Source organism: Vidua chalybeata, chromosome 6 (genome assembly GCF_026979565.1).
Source record: "Vidua chalybeata isolate OUT-0048 chromosome 6, bVidCha1 merged haplotype, whole genome shotgun sequence".
Taxonomy (NCBI): Eukaryota; Metazoa; Chordata; class Aves; order Passeriformes; family Viduidae; genus Vidua; species Vidua chalybeata.
In genome coordinates this window covers 34,403,020-34,425,474 of record NC_071535.1, presented here as the reverse complement: position 1 = coordinate 34,425,474, position 22,455 = coordinate 34,403,020, and the positions used below count along the sequence as shown (strand labels likewise).

Genomic DNA, 22,455 nt, shown 5'->3' with positions numbered 1-22,455 from the left:
AAATACAAATCCACAGTAGACAAACCATCAGTCTTCTGAAATTCAGCTATTATAAAATAGAATTGTCTCATAGAGCCATAAAGTGGTTTGGGTTGGAAGAGACCTTAATTGTGACAAGCGTGGTCCGTACTACCCTCTGAACTGTCTTCAGAAGGATTTCAAGACTCATCTTTTTATTTATGGGTTCTATTTGTGCATTTATAGATGATGTGGCCATTGTCAACTCTTGTAGAAGGATTTCCTTTCACTAATTTAACTATTATGTGTCTTCCAGAGCCTTGCTGTTGAATGCTAGCTCATCCTGGTGCAGTGATGCTCACAGCACTTTGTCTCTCTTTTGCATTGATTGATTGCTTTGAACTTACCCAGCCATACAGGGGACACTTTCTGGTCCTCTCACTGCCAATGCCCTTATTTCCATGTATTCAGTTTGGAAGCAGTAGCAGGGCAGAGACTTTTGGAAGAAAATTATGTCTGATAGCAAAGAGGTAGTGGAAATTATGATCCTTGTGATCACCCAGTACCAACTAGCTTTCTACTGTTGCTGCAGCCTCCTGCTGTTCGCATCCTGTAGGGCCAGGGCAGTGACAGTGCTGAAATGACACCTCTCTGCACCAGACGGGTGTTTTGTCTCACTGGTGTCAGAGGGGTGACACCGTGATGGGGGTCAGACACCGTGATGCCTCCTGAGTGCCAAGGAGTGACTCAGGATTGTGCTGCAAGCCCACCTGGAGGCCTGGTGCTCAGAGCAGGTCTCACACTGAAGGTTGGCTCCTGTCATAGTCAGCCCTGCTGTGATCAATGCTGCTGTTTAGAGGAGGAGTGGGGATGTGTCTGCTGCACTCTGGGCAGGCCAGGAGTTCCCTCCACTGGTTTTTGGCCTGAGTTTAGTATCTATATCTTAGGGAGAACATGCACCTTGTGTAAGCAACCTTGTTGACCTGGAGCTAGAGAGTGAATTTTAACTCTTCTGTCCTCTGTCACCTGAGTATCAAACCATTACCTCAATGTTTTCTGAAGACCAGTTTTAAAATTTAATGCTTTTATTCTGTTATAAAGCATTTTTGCAGCAGTTCTCAATAGGGGGATGACTATAAGAATGCTTCACTGTGTTTTTCAGTTTGGTTAGGTTACTGTTTTTCATGTTAATGAACATATATTAAGATCTTATTAGACAGCATGGCTGTGAGCAAAGTTCCTGTTGATCCCACTGGGAAGTTTTATCTGTGGCAAAGAATTGCAGGATCGGGTCATTATCGTTTCATTTTAGAAAAATGATTGTGACCTCTACTTGATGTAAAAGCAAATGAAAATCGGTGAAGAAAAATGTTCCCAAACTCTGAGATTTTAGTCTGCAACACAGCCTGAGTTTGGAGATCCTAAAGCACAAACAGAGGCTACCCTGGTAGAGATTGTCTTTGAGATAACATACTATTAGTTTGATAAATAATAGTAAAATTACCCTCTGCTTAAAATCAAATTAAAAATTTAAGCAGAACTGGCAAGGTCCTGGAGTGTGTCGAGGAATGCCTAGCAATAGAAACCATCATGACATTACAGAAGGTAGACAGTGTTAATTACAGAAGTTGTTTGTCCCACAGAGAAAGAGGTTGGTGGTAGCAGTGATTTATTTCAGAGGGCATTTAGTCATTGCACTATTCCTAGACAAGGCTCTTAATTTAAGTGATACTTAGATTCCTAAATAATTTTTGAAACCAAATTTAGGTGCTTGAGTCACGTATATGTTTTTGAAACTACTCCTGTCTTTCTGTCAGTCATTTCTACATGGCTGATCTTGGAAGACACAACACCTACTAGATGTGGTACAGTTAAGTAGGAGCTGGGAGCTGAAAGTGTCAAGAGGTTGGTGGATACCTGCCAGCAGCTGCAGTATGGAAAAGGATGATCTGCTGTGCCTGGGGTGTTTTTGGAGCTGCTGTGCTCATGCAGCTGGTCTCTGTGTGCACCTTGCGTCAGAGGCACCTGGGATGTGTCATCTTTGCTGTCATGTGCACACATCTACCTTGCAGCCCAGAGATCTTGGGCTTGCTCATAGTCACTGGCCTGCACGTTCACTGGCCCTTTCTCAGGGGTTTCCCAACACCCTGCAGCCTGAAATCTAGGCAAATACTGTGCAGAGAGGGAAGGAGGAGAAAATGGGAGCATCAAACTGAATCTGAATTGTATTTGCTGGGTAGCTCATTCCTCCCTGTTACCCTGAGCTGTGGAGGCACTGGGGTGTTTTAGTGAGATTTCAAGGCTGGGGCTGGGGCTGTCTAGCAGTCCTCACTGGGGCTGAGGTCCCTCTTACGCCTGGGAGCTCGATCAGGCAGCAGGGCTTTGGAGTAGGAAGGTATGTAGGCGAACATGGGAGAATTTCACTCTTCTGAATTAGTCCACACAGCATGAAGAATTGTATTGTTTTTTAATATCAAGGGTGTCAGATATGGATGTGTGATCCTGATACTGCATAATCAATTCTCTTCCCTCTGCTGTGCTTTGTCAGGAACAGTTTTGTTCATTTGCAGTCTGTGTTCATGCTTTCCCTCCTGTTTTGCTGTCTTTATAGATTTTTATCTGAAAGTTGAAAATGTTTTTGTTGATATTGGGAAGATTGCACCTGCTTTTGGAAATAGGCAAGCAACACAATATGATGATAAAATAGCCATTTGAGATGCATTTATTACTGCTGATAACAAAATAATGTTGTCTGGTATATTTACAGTTCAGAGAGGAGGGTGGATCTCCTCAAGTGTTCAGGAGCTAGTTCATCTCTTTGAACTGCTGTCATCTGAAGTTCAGGCATCTTGCTCTAAACTGCGTGACTGGGCACCCTCTTGAGAAAGTAGAGAGAGGTGTAAAGGGACGTAATCCCTTCTGGAGATGTAGGTCTTAAATACATCTTTCGTGTCAGCACGGGGTGGGATGGGAAGGATCATTCCCTGGAAATAAGTGTCTCTTTCCTCTTACTACAAAGGGAGCCTGAGAGACTTGGTTTGACTTGCTGCCCAAGATTTGGGTAGTTACAGTAGGGGAAATGAATCCCAGGCCTGCTCATTTGGCAGTACAAACCTCAATGAAAGTTAGTGGGAGTTAAGGCTTTTGAACCTTCCATGTGCTGTAGATAATGCCACTATTAAAGCTGATGTTTCCTGTGAGATACTTGCCCGTGTCTGGACTCACAAATGTGTCTTGTCAGTTAAGCCTGAGATCAAATTCTTCCAGAGGCCCTTTATGAAGGAAGGAGAAAAGTGTGATCCATGATAATGTGAAGGGTTCAAAATCCAATTTTAAGTGGTGCAAGCCCTACAGCAATGTAGTCTGTAAGTAATAGAAGGTATTATTGGGCAGTGATATGCCAAATCTATGTGCTACATCGATCAGCTCCATTGTTTTTATATGGTATTTTAGGTTAGAGATTGCTTTCATTTTAGAAGATATTTGAAAATATATCAACTTCTTAGGGCTGCAGAGGGAATGTTAGTGGGTACGTGCATTTTGCTCTCTCTTCTGAGTTTTATGAGCACAACTTTTCCTAAATGTAGCATTTTTGTAGGTTTCTGTGACCATTTAAAGGCATGATTATTGATGTAAAATGTGACTATCCAGATGGCAAAGGAGAGGCTAGTGATAAATGGCCTTTGGCACTTTGCCGAGCATGAGTCTTCTGCCCTATTTCTGAGTTGATACCTTTACCTTCTAACATGGACTCCCTGTGCATCAGAAGCTTGGGGGAGCCATAGGACCCTTCTGCAGACTCTGCAGCCTGTTAGGAGGGGCTCTTTGTGGGAATGATTTGGCCACGAAGGTACTCCATGATTTATGACTCACATCCTACAAATGGACTTCATTTGGAGATTGGTCACTGGCCTTAAATGGTACTTTCTGTGTTACTAGAGACTGCTTGACTTGTTTTATTCCCTGGGTTCTGAGTCAGGGGGGTCCTTAGGTTTGACAGCTTGTGCCGAGTTGAAGTGCTGTGTGCTGGGGATTACCGTAGTATCGCTAGGTGAGTGGTAGCTGAGCACTCAGTTCTCCTGTTGCACATGATGTAGGTCAGGAATGAGCTATTTTATATATTTATATATATATATATATATATATATATATGAGCTATTTTTATATATATATATATATGTATACCTATATATACACACACACACACAGACTTTTCCTCTGAATTACTTTTCTAGCAATTGCTCTTCATCTGCAGGGCATATAAATGCTGCAGTTTGTTAGAGTCCCTGCTAAATACTTTCTTCAAAGTGGCAGAGAGACAGCCCATTCATCTGTACCAGTACTCTTCAGTGGTGAGATACTGAAGTGCATTTGGGTAAATGTTGCATCTTCCTTCTCTCTCATGCTTCCCTCCCCCCTCTCTGTTTTGTTTGTTTCAGGTTCTTGGCCTTTTTGGATCTACACAGTGGAAGTTGCATCTTGTGTATGGCGTGGTTAAGCTTGCAGCCTGTCACCTCGGCCTTCCTCCATTTTGGGCTGGTTACTTTTGTGCTGTTTTTGCATGGTTTGCAGGTGGATGCTGGCCTGACGGGAGACTCAACCAGTACAGTACAAAACAGCTCGTGTTCAGGATCTTTTGACTGCAAGGAGGGTGTTATCCTGCCAATATGGTACCCAGAAAACCCATCCCTTGGGGACAAAATTGCCCGTGTTATCGTATACTTTGTAGCACTGATCTACATGTTCCTTGGAGTCTCCATCATTGCAGATCGTTTCATGGCATCTATAGAGGTCATTACATCACAGGAGAAAGAAATAACAATTAAGAAACCCAATGGAGAGACCACAACGACAACCATTCGGATTTGGAATGAAACTGTTTCCAACTTGACCCTCATGGCTCTGGGTTCCTCTGCTCCTGAGATCCTCTTGTCTCTGATAGAAGTGTGTGGGCATGGATTCATAGCTGGAGACCTGGGGCCATCTACAATTGTTGGCAGCGCTGCTTTCAATATGTTTATCATCATTGCCATCTGTGTCTATGTGATCCCTGATGGGGAAACCAGGAAGATAAAACACCTGAGGGTTTTCTTTGTCACAGCTGCATGGAGCATCTTTGCTTACATCTGGTTGTACATGATCCTTGCTGTCTTCTCTCCAGGTGTGGTTCAGGTTTGGGAAGGCCTGCTCACACTGTTCTTCTTTCCACTTTGTGTCGTTCTGGCTTGGATAGCAGATAGACGTCTGCTTTTCTATAAGTATATGCACAAAAAGTACCGTACTGATAAGCACAGGGGCATTATCATAGAATCAGAAGGTGATCACCCTAAGGGAATTGAGATGGATGGCAAGATGATGAACTCTCACTTTCTAGATGGGAACTTAGTGACTGTGGAGGGGAAGGAGGTAGATGAATCTCGCAAAGAGATGATCCGAATCCTAAAGGACCTGAAGCAAAAGCACCCAGAAAAGGACTTGGACCAGCTGGTGGAGATGGCCAACTACTATGCCTTGTCTCACCAGCAGAAGAGCAGAGCCTTTTATCGAATTCAAGCAACCAGAATGATGACAGGAGCTGGCAATATTCTGAAAAAGCACGCAGCTGAGCAAGCCAAGAGAACCACTAGCTTGCATGAAGTACGGCCAGAAGAACCTGAGGAATTCATCTCCAAAATTTATTTTGATCCATGTTCCTACCAGTGTCTCGAGAACTGTGGTGCTGTTCTCCTGACAGTGGTGCGGAAAGGAGGGGACATGTCCAAGACCATCTATGTGGACTATAAAACAGAGGATGGCTCTGCCAATGCTGGTGCTGACTATGAGTTCACAGAGGGGACTGTCGTCTTGAAATCTGGGGAGACCCAGAAGGAGTTCTCGGTGGGAATTATTGATGATGACATATTTGAGGAAGATGAGCATTTCTTTGTGCGGCTCAGTAATCTCCGTGTGGTGGAGAGTGAGGAGCCTCCAGAGCTCAATAACTCCCCTTACCCAAAGGCCATGTTGGCTTCTCCTTGTGTGGCCACAGTGACTATCCTGGACGATGACCACGCTGGCATCTTCACATTTGAGTGTGACATTATACATGTCAGTGAGAGCATTGGTGTGATGGAAGTCAAAGTCCTAAGGACATCAGGTGCACGGGGTACAGTCATAGTGCCATTTAGGACAGTAGAAGGGACAGCGAAAGGAGGTGGAGAGGACTTTGAAGACACTTACGGGGAGTTGGAGTTCAAGAATGATGAAACTGTGTAAGTACCCCATTAATTTCTGTTCTCAGGTCTAGTTATGGTATTTAACCCCACATTTTGAGTCCATTACAGGTGAATGCTGACAAGGGACAGGCTTCTTTCTTCAGCTTTATACCAGTTTCCCTACTTACCTCTATCAGGCAAGAGCCGACAGCAGGATTTAAGAGCTCAAAGCTCTGTCCCTTCCCTCTTGGGAATGACAAATTGAGGCTTAGAAATACTAGGGACCAGGGGATAGGAAGGAAATACATCATTCTCTGAGGTCCTGTAATAAAGCTAAGGGTTAATGGAGAGTTAAGGTAGAGGAAGAAGGAAAAAAATGAGGTTTTACTTGGCTGGGCAAATATGGGAAAGCCTCTTTTTGAACACCAAACATAGGGAACACAGGACTTTGTTGCAATCCCTAGATTAAAGGCTCATAACAATTATTCCCAGGCATGCAAGAGCTGCTCAGTAGTCCTGAGGTTTTATTTTCACATGAACAATACTTCATACCTGCGTCCCTAGGCTTGCCTGTGCAACTGGCAGGTCTGTGTGGCAGCTAATTCCCAGCACAGGCACAGCTGCAAAGCTATTCTGCTGAACCTGAAATCCCTGCAGCCTTTGTGACTCCATGGCCTACCTATATTTCCTATATAACCTTCTCTATGATCGCTCTACGTCTGTTCATTTGCTACCTGTGGTTTCCCCCTTATAAAGTACTGTGGCAAATGGCAATTATGGTCTAAAGCATTGCAGATCACAGCCTGCCCATGTGGCTTCATGACCCAGTGTTTTCATACAGAATAAAGAAGGGAAGCAGCACCCATCCTATTAATTCAGCTTTTTTTTTATTGCATACTAAGTAGCTGATGCTAAGCTAGGAAGTAATAAAGATCAGAGAGGCGATAATGTCTAATTGCTCTAAGTACCTGTTGTTAACAGTAGTGAGGAATGAGAAAAATCCCTTAGTTGTGCAGGGAGAAGGACAGAGGTGTGAACCTGGTGCTAAAACTCCTAAGTGCCTAGTTCCTTTTGGTAAAATCTAATCACTTGACTTATCACAGGAAGAATTGTGCAGGCTTGCATCTTGACATCAGAGAAAGGAAATATTTGTACCAAACCTCTCAATACTGTGCCCAGAAGGATGTTAATATATTAAATTATTTGAAGTAGGGATGTCCTAATTTGATAGGCCCTTATGTTTTAGCCTACTAAACCATTTAAATCAGCTAATAGCTACAGTCTTGATGCTTGATTGTATGTTCTTCCTGTTAGAGGAGGAGAAGCTCCTGTTGGCTGGCTTCAGCCACTGTCAGAGCTGGAAGGGGATCAGCTGTCCTAATCTGTCCTGACTGCAGGTCAGTCTCCTTAACTGAACCACAAGCTGATTTCTGTGGAGAAAGCAAACAAGAATGTTAGGTTTGTGGTTACAGTCTGCTGTGAGCAGGCTACCTAAAATATGATGGGTACTTCTTTGCTTTAACCAGGTCTTGAAGCAGAGACTTTCCTTGCTTGAAGAAGACCATCAGTGAAAGGCCAGCAGATCTGGGGTAGCAGAGAGTACTCCAAGCTGTACTCCCTTTCTCTCATGTGCTGGCTAATGGAAGACTTCTTTTTGTCTTTGAAAAGTGTGACAGAAGATCAGAGCATACCCATACAGTTGCTTTACTTGGGTTAAAACAAATCACTTTTGGCAGAACCTTGTGGCATAGACTCTAATAAAAAAAAGGCAGTCCAGAAAACAAGTATGTGTAAGTTGCTTAACACTGTAGTTTTTGACCCAGCAATGGCCTAGAAGATAGACAAGACATTTGTAGTGTATTTAAAATGGTGACCATACCTGATGCATTAATGAGACTTTCACTTCTGCTTCAGAAGCCTGCTGGGAACAAAGCCCACTAGCCACAGTGGCCATGGAGATAATGTGGCTAGCAGTTTTTAATTTATTTGGAAGGTGGAATTACTGTAGTGGCTCAACATAGCATTTAATCAAGCTAATAAGCCTAACAAGGAGGGAGATCATATCAGCCAGCACATATCTTTATTCACTCCCTATTTACTCCTTTATTCATACCTCCAGGAATTATAGGAATGGAATTTTAGTCTGGAAACGTGGAGATAATTTTCAGTAATCAGTCTTTGGCCTTTAAATTCAGTGAACACAGGTCAATTGCTGCATTTTGCTAGCTCCTCTTTGAGGTCCACGTTGTAGCAGCTGTAGAAACCTGGAAGCAGTAGTAGGTGTGTTTAATATTTTCTTCCTTCTCTACTTTCTAAATCTGAATGCAGAAAAATAACTTTGAGTAAATATTCAGGCTGCAAACAAATGTGAAGTGACTTAGATCTGAACTTTGGGCTTCAGACCCATAATGCTGCTATTTCAATGAACAGTTTGCTCAGCCCATTTTGGGAAGATGGGTGGATAGGATGTTTGGTACAGTTTTGCTGACCCAGAGGGCAGTGTATGAGTCACAAAATTGTTTGATACAAGGCTGTCTGAAGACACTGGGTCACCAAATAGCCAGAGCATTGCCTAACTAAGTATTTGAGTCTCTGCCTCTTAGATGCCTTGCCACTGAGGAGGATCCACCACGAGCTGTTGACATTCCCTGCACACTGAAGCGGGGGAACCAAGAGTCCATCAAACCCAGTACAGAATAGAGAGAACAGCAGGGAGACTAAGATGATCGGCAGGCAATACAAAGGGAGTCAGAAAGCAGCAAGAAATTAATGTGCTCCCCACTTCAGCCTACTGTTTAAATCCTTGCCTAGGAAAAGTGGAATTTGGGCTCTAGTTTCCATGCTCGTGTAAAACTCCTACACCAGCGTGCCCATCTCACTGCCGTAACCGTCTCAGTCTTCTCATGGAGTCACTTTTATAAGATTTTTGACTCATGGAGGAGAAAAATTATTTAACAGCATCTTGAAAACACGTAAGACAGTGCTGAACTTGCCGTGGCTATGCATGTATGCCAAGGATCTGCAGAACTGCAGCCACCAAGAAGCACTGATCTGTGTAAACTGAAGGAGAGCAAAGCTTCAGTTCATGCTCTCAGCTTGTTCTCCATCACATGAACTTAAAAACTCGCATCGTGCAGCAGCAGGCGAGCTGTAAGCAGTTTGTAGGTTGGCCTCCCGAAGTGTAGCAATGGCTGAATTAATCTGAGGGGCATTGGATTACACAGCACCCCTGAGATCAAACTGTAGGAGACGCGTTGCCACCTACCAGATCCCGAGAGCCGAGGATAAGGACTTTCCCTGGAAACTAAATGGAGAACAGGTCTTCACTTAGATATAACAACATAAAATAAACTGTCTCAGGATTGTTTTTGAGAGGCTTTCCCTAAAAATATATGGGACCAAAAAAAGCTGAGTTGATGTGAGCTTTACAGAACAAGAGGGAAATGGGTCCTGCCAGCGGTCTTGCTTATTGCCTCTGTGATTCTTTCTAGACTAACACAGTCAAAGTTTCCTTACTCACTTTTGGGTGCACAAGAGCACCCAAGAGCACACTCTTGGGAGCACAAGAGAATGCAGGCCAAGATGAGGGGTATTGAAACAGTGCCATTATTACTGAAATATGGTTCTATGCAGAGTGTGTTTGTGTGTGTACGTATGGATGGGTTTGAGTGTTGGATAGCTGTGAATCAAGCCATAAAATCTTGAATGCTGTCATCTGTTGAGAAGGAAACTGATCAAATCTCAAATATTTGATTATTCTGCCTCCTTTTCAATACATTTGTTATTTCTGAACTCCTGCCCCAGTGAGGGCCAGATATAACCTAAGCAGCTAAAGTGATATCCTAGCTCTCTTGTTGACTAAAAGGATCAATCATCCCAAAAGCTTTTTTTTTTTTTTTTTTTTTTTGGCAAGATGACTGAATACTTTTCTTTTAAATGATTTTGTATGGAAATAAATGTTAGGTTCTTGAAGGTATGAAAATGTAGAAGAATGATTGACCCTGCTGCTTTATCATGTCTAAGCAATAAAGAAATCATTAAGAGCCAGAAGCAAAAAATGAATTGAGTTTTAAAGGATTTTCTTTTTACATTAGAAAGAGAACTCCTATCAAGTCATTAAATTTAATTTAAATTTTCTCTGTTTAAATTGTTTCTTTTGTTAAAAACTGTTCAAATTCATATGGAAATTTGTCTGTGTCTTGTATTAGAATGTTTGGAAAGATACACAAGTTACCAATAGCTAGTTGATATGCGAGACAATGAAGTTCTCCAGTGGCCCTGTCACTTGCAGCAGCTGTACTGAGTTAAGGCTTAGGCCAAGAGGTCTATTTTGGTAGGTGCCTTTGTTGCTTGCTAAGTTACTTGCAGGACTTGCAGACTACTAGAATTACAGCTATTTGCCCTGAGCCTTTGCAGAGTGTTGCCTGTGGCTCAGGAAGGAACTGGCTATTGAGAGACGCTGTGGTGTTGAGCTGGTATTCAATGGCCTGCAAAGCCTCTTTGCAAAGTCAGCCTGGCTAAACTTTGGTAGCACATGGAAACCTAGAGTCCCTTATCTATGAGTGTGTTAGGCAGAGCACTTGATATCGGAAGGGCTGTCCACTCCTTTTATATAGAGACTGCTGGAGACAAACATATTAAGCCTGCCTTGATAGGCAGTCAGATACTGTTCCTTCCCTTCAGGATTTGGGCAGGATGCTGTGCAAGTTGCATGTTGCCTCTCATTGTCTGCTTCTCCCCAGAGAATCCCACAGGCTGCTGTGTGCATGACTGGGTCTGCACCATGAGTCACTGTGAGCCTTGGGCTGTCTCCCAGGATGTGCTTAGTTTGGCAATGCTGGTCTTCCAAAGGGCTGCCATGGCACTGTGCAGTGAGCAGTCATCCTCCTGTTGGAGGCTTCAGACACTTTCTGGCAGGGGGCTCATGAAATGCGTGTCTTTGTGTGCATGTGGTGGCTAGAGGTGGTCCTGTCTGGATCAAGGTCACCTTGGTCCTGTGCCCCAAGGCTGCTGGTTATCAGTTGCCCCAGGGCAGACAGCACATGCTGGTGCTGCTACCCTCTCTCCTCTGTGTTGTGCCACCCTTGTTTGGTAGGAAGGTCAGTATCCCTTCCTCCTTGTCCCCCTCCTGTCCACCAGGGCTTGGACACAGAAAGCCTGGCCTAACCCCTTGCTCATTCGCCTGCCGTGATGGCTGATGGCTTCTTCCAGCAGATCTGGTGAAGGTGATAGTGGAGAAAAGGGAGCGTCGGTTTTCTGGTAGAAAGATGTCACACTGAGGCTTAGCATCATTAATTGGCCTTCCTTTTTGCCATGCGGCACTTGAGGAAACTGTCAACTTAATTTTTTAATTTGATCACCTACACAGTCATGATTGTGTCATTTTGAGGGGGATGCTATTATTGATACTTAGCTCTTTTGCTTGGTGTTTCATCAGTAGATCTCATGGCACGTTGCAAAGGAGATTGAGACAGTATTCCCATTTTGAAGATATGGAAAAAAATACAGAGAAAGTGACTTCTCTTCCTTCTGGATTACCCAGCAGATAGACAGCAAAGACATGAATAAAAACTGATCTCCCTGAACTGCTGACCTGTGCTCTATCCAGAGAAGGTCTGTGTACATCAAGCTTATAGTTTTCCATTACTCAGGACCACATTGAATTTTTGCAGATTCACTGACCTCTCTCCAGCTGTTGAGAGTCAGGATGGTACAGATGTAGGCAGTAATTGGAATATCTCACTATTCCCCCAAGCTGACAACAGAAGCTGCAGTTTTGGATGTTCATTTTCCTAAATTAAATTTTGGCTACATGACATGGAGGTCTGCTGCATCAGCAGACTTTGCTTTATTTATATCAGGTGTGATGACTCCAATTAATGACCAAGGTAATAACAAAATTATTTTGGTACTTTAGTCTGAAATGTTGTGCAATAGCTGTCATACACCATACACCGACTCTGAGGCTCTGGGTTCTGAGAAGACAGCCTTCAAAAAATTAAGACTTATTAGTGGGATTCCAGGCAATGAGAACTTGTTGTGTGAGGCTGATGCTTTCCTTCTCTCAGGAGGGAATGCTTCCTTCCCATTGGAGACTATTGAGATTGAATCCTCTAAACTTTTCTCTAGTTTGTCTCTAATAGTGGGTAAGCACCTTCTGGCTTTCTTTTCCTGCTTCTGCACTTAAATTAGAAGTTATTGATCCCTATTTTAGTTCACATTAAGGGAAAATAGTAGCAGATGCCCTCCAGTTAAGCAAACTTGCCCCCACTATTTTGCCAGTCATAAAGGCTGTTGTATTTGCTTTTTGCTGTGAATTTCTCCTGTCAGTTTTCTTAGCAGTATCTCAGTAGTGTTTAATTTAACTGAATTCCTTTACATACATGCACAGATACTTTAAATTCTGCTGCAGTCTGTCCCACTGTAAGGTCTGGGTGATGTGATCTGCAGGGGATTAGTGTAAGGTGTCAGGGGACTGTTTCTGGAATGTCTGTAGAACCAGCCTGCAGAAATGTGAGACTGTGACACCACACTGGGAAGAAGAGAAGCCCTGAGCTGACCTTTACCTTCCCAGATAGTCCTGTTGGCAGGTGTCTGGGGGATATATTTGCCCTCTGTCCATGAAGGACAAACAACATCCTGTCTCAGGGACTGTGACTTGCCCAGAGGCATTATGTGACAGTGTTAAATAGGGGAGGCCTGGGACCCCAGCTCAAAAATGAGGCATGTGGCAGAGATCAGCTTTTCAGCAGCTCCTGGGAAGCTTATGGATTCTTCAAGAAGGCCCTTCAAAGGGGTACTCTGGGATGTACAGGAGAGGGCAGTGATATTCCTTGTTTAGGGCAAACACAGGGAAATTAACCCTGACAAATGACACAGCCAAGTTTTAGGTTAAAAAAAAAAAAACAAAATACCAGAACTGATCCAAGATAAAACAAGTTTACTGTGGTTTTGCCTGCTTAACTCATACTGATTTATGCCTTACTGAGTGGAGTACCTTTGCAAAATGAGTAACTTAGAGGTCATGCTGTTCACACCCAGGGTTAGAGGCACAGGTTCTATTTGTTTCCCACATGTAAAGAATGAGAAAGCACAGTTTGAATGATGCAGCTTCAGGGGATTAAGAAGAGATGCTGGTGGCAAGCTTGATGGACATCCTATCATATACATGCTGGGATTCTTTTTGAAAGTCAACAGTGGGAATGCTACTTATGGCATCATTGTGAAGTGTCTGTGACTCTGACTTTTAAAAAATCAGACTGGCGGTAGAGTTTGTGTTAGGTATGGACTTATCCTTCTGTAAATAAGATGAAGAGAACAATGGTGTCTAAAGAGGTCCTTCAGCATGTTTTTGATGTGATTAAAGAGAAGCAGCTCATGCTGGTGCAAGATAGCAGCTGTTTCAAATAAGAGCTGGTTTACCTGTTGCTAGCAGTGTGTTTTGTTTTTATTTACCTCATGTCAGGAAAAAAGGTGATAAAAGAATTTGCTGTGCTAGCTGATTGAAGCACCGGGGACCAAGTTCATCCTCCATTTAGCTTCAGTGAAAACAGCAGATTAAAGCTGGGAGGAAGAATGTGGACTCATACATATTTACAGTTGTCTGAGCAGATGGGCTGTTGACAGATGAGGACCCTCAAGTCTCTGCCTGGGTGCTGGGTGCCAGCATATTGCTAAGAGCATTTCAGCTGAAGTCAGTCCTGGTGTTGAGCAGGCACTGGCTGCTTCCTGGGTTGGACCCTTTAGGTGGATTGTGCTGGAAGGGCAGTGAGATGGAAGTCTCAATATCAGATAGGACCAGTTCTTCCTGCCAGGCTTTGCAGAAACTGTCCTTAGGAGACATCTGCTGAGGTGCCACAAAGCCTGAGCAGCTTCATATGGAGCATGGTGCAACCTCAGGTCAGGATTGCAGTAGCTGGAAACCCTCGTCTGAACAGCACATTCCTGACAGCCTCTGCTTCTCCTGCCTCTCTCCTTCTACATTGTCTTGTGGAGACCTTCCAGGTATTAAAAGCAGACCAGGACTTGATGCTCTACTCCATGTGAGCAAAAGCCATGGCTCTGTTCTCCTGCTCCGTTAGATGGTGGAAAATCTCCTTTGGTGTTTCCAGGTGCTGGGGAAGAAAGAGACTTCTTCTCTCTTCCTCATTCACTTCTCCAAAGAGTTTCCAGGTGTGATTGCTCCTGACTGTGCTGTGGCTGTTTGGCTGAGTGTGTTGTTAATGGTTTATCTCCTGCTGCACCTCTTTAGTGCTCTATGTAAAAATATGTTGTTGAAGAAAAATGGGTTATGAATCACCTTTTGTGCTTCTGTTTTTCTTTCCATGAGATCAGCAAGCCAAATGTGTCCTACCGTCAGAAAATTACCTACCTGAGCACTGTGCTACTTCACTTTTATCCTTTAGAGAAAAAAGGGTGATAAAACAATCAATATTTAATGTAAAAATTTTGCTCCACTTATCTGTGCTTTACCTGTCCTCCCTCTTGGGTTGGTCTGTCCTTTACCTCACCTGCTTGAGAGTTTTGGTTTAATACTGCTATCTCTGTTTCCCTCAGTAAAGACAAGTAGATCACAATGCTATTTAGGAAGGATGTGCCAGGACCAGTGTATTGGCTTTGCAAGATATCAAATGCTATGTTTTCTAAGACATCGAAAATGGTTACTTTTGGGGTGGGTTGTTGTGGGCTTTGGTAGCTCACAGTAGTTTTCTCATTCTTTGGTGTAACTGGGAGGAGGGAACATGTGAGATGGCAGTTTTTCCCAGATGTGTCCTGTTAGCTGACACCACCAGAGGTGGGCAGAACTCTGAATAATGCAGAAGCACAGTGAGCAGACTATGTATGAGCAATAGGTGCTTGCCTAGTAGCTGCGTTCCCAGGGTTTCATCAGCTGGATCCTGCAGATTAGTACCTGAAAGCTGTGGCAGAGTGGAGGAGCCTGGCTACTGCTGGTGTGAGAGGCTGTAGCACTGGGAAAGCATGAGGAGCTGTGCACACTTGTCTCAGTGGCATGGTGCCTGTCCTATTGTAAAGTCTTAATTTTCTATGATTAGCAAATTCTTGACATAATTGTCTTTCTTGCTCTTTTTGTGGCCTGAGAAGTAGAGCAGTGCTAGATATGGTCTGTGGGAATCAGAGCTGATGGCAGCTTCAGTAGGTCATAAGGCTTCGTGGTGGGCAGCTGGTGCTGGGCTTTCCCTTGAGGTACTGAAAAAAAAAAAAAGTCAGGGGCCTCATTAACCCATTCTTCATATGGTATGGGGCAGCAAAAAAAACAGCATAACAGATGTGACATTCCCCCTGGCTTGACAGTAAGTTGTAGACAGCACTGGCTGAGCAGGAGAGAAGTGCAGAGTAGTTTTCTTGGAGCACAGTGCCCAGGAGAGAGGGTAAAGAGCAAAGAATTTGCTGCCTGGAGTGCTGGGAGAACATCAGTAAGTGGCAGGTGGGTTTTTTCTTCTCTAAGCTCTGTGGGGAGTAGTAGATCCCCTCTGTGTTCCTGTGCAGTGCTTTTGGCCATCCAGGAGCTGGAGGAGGTGAGGTGCCATGGTGCAGAGACAGCAGGGCAGCTGGATTTGCAAGCCTGGTGGTACAGCTCCCCTGGAAAGATCTGGTTCATAATGGAAAAGCGGAGTGAGTCCAGACTAAAATGAAGAACAAAATTCAAGGATGAAATAGGCCACTGGCTTTGGGTGCCCAGGCAATGGAAGCATGGCCAGCCTCAGGGGAAAAAGCTGCTTTGTGCTGGGGTCACTGTGCCTGTCTCTGAAGGAACAGGGTGGTCATTCACAGCTCTGGGGCATTTGAAGGCAGGACAAATGGATGAGCAGGATGAGGGAGGACCCTTCCCAGCATGTGCTGTATTGACTGGAGACCCTGAATTCCCTAGCCTGGGACGAGGCCAAATGCCTTTGGAGACAGCTTCTTGGAGTCTTTCTGAAGAAGGCTGAGATTCCCTCATACACATAGCCTGACATGTCATACCTCATGTGGCGCCGTATTTCCTGTCCCCACTCTGAGAATGGAGCCCAGCAGTTACCTTGGCAGGGAATGGTGACTGCCGTTGGCAATGGATTTCTCCCTTGTGGTGTAGGGCAGGCAAAGGAGTTTCTCAGGGCTGTGAGGTTTTGAAGGAGAGGAACAAGTACGCAGCATCAACAAACTTCTGCTAAGGGTACCTTTCTTTCAATTTGATGGAGGGAGATGATTTTTTGAAGTGAATTGCTGTATAAGGTAATGGCCTGCTCCCTGGAGAGAACATCTAATGGAATGAAAGGGTATCTCTATCTTGTTTTGGGCGGTGAGAGCTTCCTCGAACCACTGCCCAGAATACTTGTGAGACACCCTATAATTCAATTAGAAGTATCCTCCAGGGAGCATATAATTATATCATATCTATGAAACATAATGACAGCCCCCTCATATCACATGGTGAGCAACTGTCTGCTGCTGCCCAGAACCTTTCACCGGTAAGGAACTAATCTGCTTAGCACAGATTGAACTCGGTGGTGTACAGTACTTACCCAATGCTTCTGAAGGGAATCCCTGCCAGCAGAATAAACCTGTTAGCAGCATGTGAGCATCACTGCACCCGCATTTCTCTTCCCAGCCTTCAGACCAGTCCAGCCAGGGCTGCTCACCTCCACCTTTGCCATCTTCTATAAAGCTTCTTGGGAATTTTAATGATTGGGAAGATTTCTTTACACCTTTAAACTCGTCTTTTTGCCCCTTATTGTGTAGTAATAGCCAGTGATGAGCTGCAGGGATTGAGGTCCATAATAGGCAGCGTCCTACCTTTCTGCTGATACTTTGTAAGATTTTAATACAAGTTGTGTTCCCTCTTCTGGGAAGAGGAGCAATTGAATTACCAGTTGAAATGAGTTTCCCTGGTGTGAACCCCAGCATTGCAGCATCTCAAAAGGTTTTAGACTACAAGTGAGGAAGACTGACCACCATGTAGAGGACTTCTGTGAGATACTGTAGTTCCAATTAACTCTCAAAAGAGGTATCAGCTTCAATCAATCTGCAGAAAACTGTAGAGGGAGAGCAGGGTGGAGTGTTGGTGTGACTTTCAAGAAGCCAAAGAAATCCTGTGGAGGAATTTCCTGACCCACAGTAGAAGTCAGCTGGGAAACAGTATTGTCTGCCTTGTGATTGAAGAGTACCCCTAGTCCAGAGAGGACTGACGATGCTCTGCCAAGATTGGGCTGCCCCCAGTCCTGTTGTAGTTAGTTCAGCAGCCTCAGATGGCTCTCACAGAAAGTTCATCCACCCACGTGAGTAAACTTATCTACCTGTCACAGAATTGTAGTTGCTGTAGGTATTGTTGAGTTGCTGTCTGTCAGCCTCCAAGTGTCTTTTTGCCCTCAGATCCCAGAGCTCTGAGTGAGCTGGACATCTCTGGGATATGAGACAAGGACCTTTGAGAGATCATGGAGATAGTGGATGAGCGAGGTTTCCTCCCATTATGAAGCAGGAGAACATCATGCTGAACTTGAACACAATGGATCTGAGTCCCAGCATGTGTCCTTGACTGGCATTTTGGGGGTGGATCACCAAAGGTGGAGCCAGGATTTTTTTTAGATGGCACTAGGGTGCAGCATCTTTTATAGGAAGGAATTCTTCACAGAAATGGTGATTGGATAGTGGGCAGGGAGGTGCTGGTGTAGTCACCATCCCTGGAGGTGTTTAAGGAAAGGCCATTGGAGCTCAGCGCTCTGGTCTGGGTGACAGGGTGATGTCATAGATTGGACTTGATGCGTCTCACAGGTCTTTTCCAACCTAATTGATTCTGTGATCTCTGTGTGATTCTCTGTATGGGGACAGTTCCATGGGGAATCACTGGCCACCAGGGCCCTGGTGGGGGTGTGTCCAGGGCTCAGAGGAGCTCTGCTGTGAATTTCTAAGTTATCTGGAGAAAGGCAGATAGAGAGCATCGTGGTTGGAATGCGAAATGGATGAGAGTCCCTTGCTAAGAACCATGGGGCCTTGATCTTCTCCTCTAATGTGGGGCTGGGTTTCCTTCTGCAACGCCAGCACTTCAACCAGGGCTCCTCGGTCAGTGGGAATGTCGGAGATGAATTCATCTCCTATTTTCTTCTCCACTAACTGGTAGGAAAGGAAATTTCAGTTTTGCTGAGGCAAGACAAAGGAAGGAGGAGCTGGTCTCTGCTCTTTCTGCTGTCTCTACTCCCCCACCCCAGAAAAAAATCTAGCACTTTGGAGCCTACCTGCTTCCACTACCTACTGCTAGAGAATGCTTCAGCAAAGTGGGAGGGCATCAGTTCTTTTTCAGGCAGCGCTGCTGTTGAGCATGATTTGAAGTGAAGGGAAAACCAACATTCTTCCCCATGTTTATCTTCTTATTGGCATCTAGGTATCTGTAATGATGATCCCCAATTCCAAACACTGCAGCAAAGCAAGAGTTTTGGCATGAAAGAAAACGCTGAATCATTGTGTAAATCCTGGTGGCTCTTGAGCACTGTATCCTTGTCCAGAACAGAAGACTTAGATAAACACTTGGAACAGGCTCCCACTGGCTGCATTTGACTTGTGTTTTCACCACAGCTCTGGAGTAATGTTCACTGCTCATGGGCATTTGTTGGCTTTCTGTTCCTGGCGAAACTCCTTTTACCAGCTGGCTCACGCTTCACTTGGCCCGAGGAGCAGTTGCATGCTTTTTCTGTAACAAGGAGGTGGGACAGTAGCACAGTCAAGGTTATCTGACCTCCTGTAGGCAGAGCACTGAGAAGCCCTGAGGAATATTGAAGTAATATTATTTGGTTACCCTGGGCAGTTTCTCATAGCAATTAAAGATATTTTGTGGTTTTATTTCTCCTTTTGTATGGAGGGAATCCAAAATTACTCAACAATTACGCAGCAGAATCATTTTATCTACTGAGAAAAAGTGAGTGCCCATAGGTATGCTGTGTTTGGCAGCCAGTAGTGCCGTGAGGTACCATAGGGCAGAGGATTATCAGGACCAGGAGGTGCCTGTGCTGGGCAGGTTTGGGGGCTGGCATGGTCAGCAGTAGTGTGCCTGTTCCGCAAGGAGGGGTGTGCTGCTTTTGGGGAGCATGCAGTGAGCCAGGTGTGAGCACTTGGGTGCTGAGCATCCTTCAGTGCTTTATGGGTGACTGGAGAGTTTGTGTGGTGCTCGCTTGAAAGCACAGGCTCTGGAGAGCAGAGTGGTTGACACAGCTGGGATGCAGGGACTAGAAACCAGACAGTTTTTTCATTAGGAATATAGATCTGTTGCAAAAATCATAGGCTTCATTCCTACATGGGTACCAGGTGCTGGGGAAAAAGCCTCCCTGGGGTCACCTGCCCAGGGTCACCTCTGAGATGCTTCTGTTGCCATGCCCAGATGGAGCACATTGATCCTCCTTGGGAACACTGATAGGTTGGCGGGCTTTGTGGTATGCTGTGGTGCTGCTGACACTGGCTCCCACAGCCCTCTCCAAGGAGCCCGCTTGGGTCTGAATGTCAGCTATTGCTGCAAGGCTCCTGCAGGGATGTAGTGTCTCACCAGAGCCCTGCCATTTAAAGCATCAACCTCTTGCTAACCCCTTAACAGCTGTGGAACTGTTGATCTGTTTCTGCCTTTTTGCAGCAACTGGGCACACCATTCCCTCCTCTTGCGTGCATGTCATGGTTTTTGTGCACAGAAGGTGATGCCACTGTTTCCTCTGCTCATGCTGCCTGTATTGACCCAATAAGAACTTGCTGCCAGACTCTGGTGAGCACCTCTGAGAACTGTGGAGACTGAAGTCCCATCCATAAAGGTGGCAGGGTCTCCCAGCCTGTTTGTTAGCTGATGTCAACATGTGTGATATGGGCACGTGCCCATCTCAGCTTGTGCTATAAGCCTCTATTAACTCAGTCATTTCACCAGAGACTGTTTGGGTACTTCAGCAACTTTAAATTGCCCTTAGCTTTGACTAAACTGAGAACCTACAAGGAAAAGCTTTTTTATAGTGAAAACCAGCTGGGAGTGGATATATGCTAGATTGTGCTCTTTCCAGCTGCAGAAGGTGACTGGGAACAGTCAGCATGAGTTTACTATAGCAGATCGTGCCTGACTAACCTGATGGCTTTCTGTGGTGAGATGCTTGAGATGGTGGCCATGGAGGGAGCAGTGGGTGACATTTATCTTGGCTTTTGGTTTTTGATGTGTTCTCCTACAGCATCATTATAGCCAGACTCAGAAGATACAGCCTTGATAGGTGATACAAGATGGATTAACAGGCTGTCTGGTCTATCAGACTGAAAAGGTAGTGGTCAGTGCTGTGAGGTTTAATGGGTAGCCAGTTCCTAATCACAGCCTTGAGAAGCCAGCATAAGAACTGGACAGTTCAGCATCATAATCCATGCCGGGGATGATAGGGTAACATGCAGCCCTGTCCTGGTGAGCCCATATGCACTGTGGTCCAAGGGGAAGGTTGGTATGCTGGAGCGTGGGTTGCTGGCCAAAGGGATCTTGGAGTACAGCAAAGGACCCAATGGGCCTTGGGAAGGTGGGAGAGAGAAATGCAGATCTTGTACCTGGGATGGGGTCAGCCATTGCCCTAATGCAGGCTGGGAGCTGGCTGGCTGGGAATGGCTCTGCAGGGAAGGAGCTGTGCTGCAGGGAGAAACTGCTTGGTTCATGCTGTTTAAAGCAAATCAAGATTGAAGCAGTGCATTGATTTATCAGCAACATATAATTAACCAGCAATCAGTGAACTATATAAGGATCAATATCAGCAACACAGGGAAGAAACCACAGTGCTGTACACCTATGCAATGCTGGTGTTCAGCTACAAATTTCCTAGAGTCCTTCTGTAAGTGACTCCCAGAAGTTAGGCTCACACACAGTTATGTGCCTCCCTGGTGTTCCTCAATGGCAATTGGTGCCTGGGGTGAGCTCCGTGAGACTCTGGTGGTCCCTGTGGACATCAGTCAGCAGCACAGCATGTCTTAAATATTAGCCAGAGTTGTCACTGCTACTGACTTGGGATTTTGCAGACAGTGGCAGAGGTTTATTCCCTGTAAAAGATGGAAGCAGCTCTGGCCCTCATTGGGATGTCAGGGGAAGGTTTCCTTGGGCTTCCCACCTTCTCCCCTTGTCTGGGGAATGTTCCAGCAAAACTGGTAAGCTTGAATTTCCCACACAATGCCCATTTTATGATTTTTCTCCCATCTGAAGTAGGTGAGTGCTCTTAGATGCTGACCAGCTGAGGTGCTGATTACTAGACATGTAGCAGAGCTGGGGAGAGAGCACAGCTCTGCATTAGAACTTATATCCCAGTCTGGCAAGTGTACTTCTTGCTGAACCTCTGGGAAGTGTTAGATAATGTCCCTTTGCATGATACATGTATTATGTACTCACCATGTGGTATTCATTTTCCATCTGCCCAGGTGTACACAGCCATTGTTGGCTGCTGGAACTAGCTGAGGACATGCAGCAACATCCTCTCCAGCTGATCTGTTGCTTTGACCTTCAGGTCTAAATTTTGAATGTCTGTCACACATTGAAATTATGGAGCAGAAATAAATTCCCCTTGTCTGTGCCCTGTGTGATACTGGCTGGAGACCAGTAGTGGCAACCCCAGAGCAAGTTTCTCTTCCAGACACTGGTGGTGTAGCAGATTTGGCAGAAAGGGATAAAAAGCAGGAGAAGCTTTCCAGAAATAATAGTTTTAAAAAGGGCTAAAGACAAGGAGGGAAGAAGCACCATCTTCTTTGTATCTCACATAATATGTATTTCATGTGAAGTACACAACAGCCAGCCTGGCTGTCTTTGAACCCTGATGTCTGGTTGAATTTTTTTTTTCCTTTTAACATTCAATTTTAAATAGAGTAGTCCTCTGAGGACCCGAGCTCAAGCATCTCAAATGTAGTAGAAAGACTCCTACAGTTAGAGCTGGTGGAGGGAGTTGCATTAACTGTCTCTTTGCTGGTATTTGCTGTTTTGTTGGCCAGTTACTTCCATGTCATTTGGACTTGATTGGTTGGAAGAGTCATGACCATACAGTCATGACAGCTTATTTAAAGCTTCCTTTCTTAGGCAGTCCAGGTGTCTCTACATGGCTGTGTGCCATGAGGACATGTCAGTAAATAGCCATGAAATTGGGCTATTTACATGAGATTTTAACCAAGGTCTGCCAGGACTGGAGTGCAAGTAGGAACTGAAATATTTAAGCCCCCTATGGAGTAGAGGGACTTTATTTTCCTAGCTGAAAGGGTATGGAAATTTCACAGGCCCAGAAGACCAGTCTGTGAAATATTTGAGTACCTCCATTTTTAGAAGTGTTTCTTTGTG

The 22,455-nt window shown here is 44.8% G+C and overlaps 1 protein-coding gene and 1 long non-coding RNA gene across 7 annotated transcripts in view; one reads left to right on the top strand and one right to left on the bottom strand.

Annotated features, from left to right (window-relative positions):
• Positions 1–22,455, top strand: part of SLC8A3 (solute carrier family 8 member A3) — a 111,863-nt gene that overhangs the window by 15,815 nt on the left and 73,593 nt on the right. For 5 of the 6 annotated variants that reach the window (XM_053944797.1, XM_053944796.1, XM_053944794.1 and 2 more), the window contains exon 2: positions 4,398–6,209. In XM_053944797.1, coding sequence (XP_053800772.1) covers positions 4,444–6,209 — 1,766 coding nt within the window. In that variant the 5' untranslated portion in view covers positions 4,398–4,443. The remainder of the gene's footprint in view (positions 1–4,397; positions 6,210–22,455) is intronic. The other variant, XM_053944798.1, reaches the window with a different exon arrangement.
• On the bottom strand, positions 13,613–17,571 carry LOC128789199 (uncharacterized). The gene is made up of 3 exons (XR_008431350.1): positions 17,447–17,571; positions 14,524–15,359; positions 13,613–14,407 (listed from the first exon to the last, which is right to left on the bottom strand). It is a non-coding gene; the product is annotated as an uncharacterized LOC128789199 (long non-coding RNA).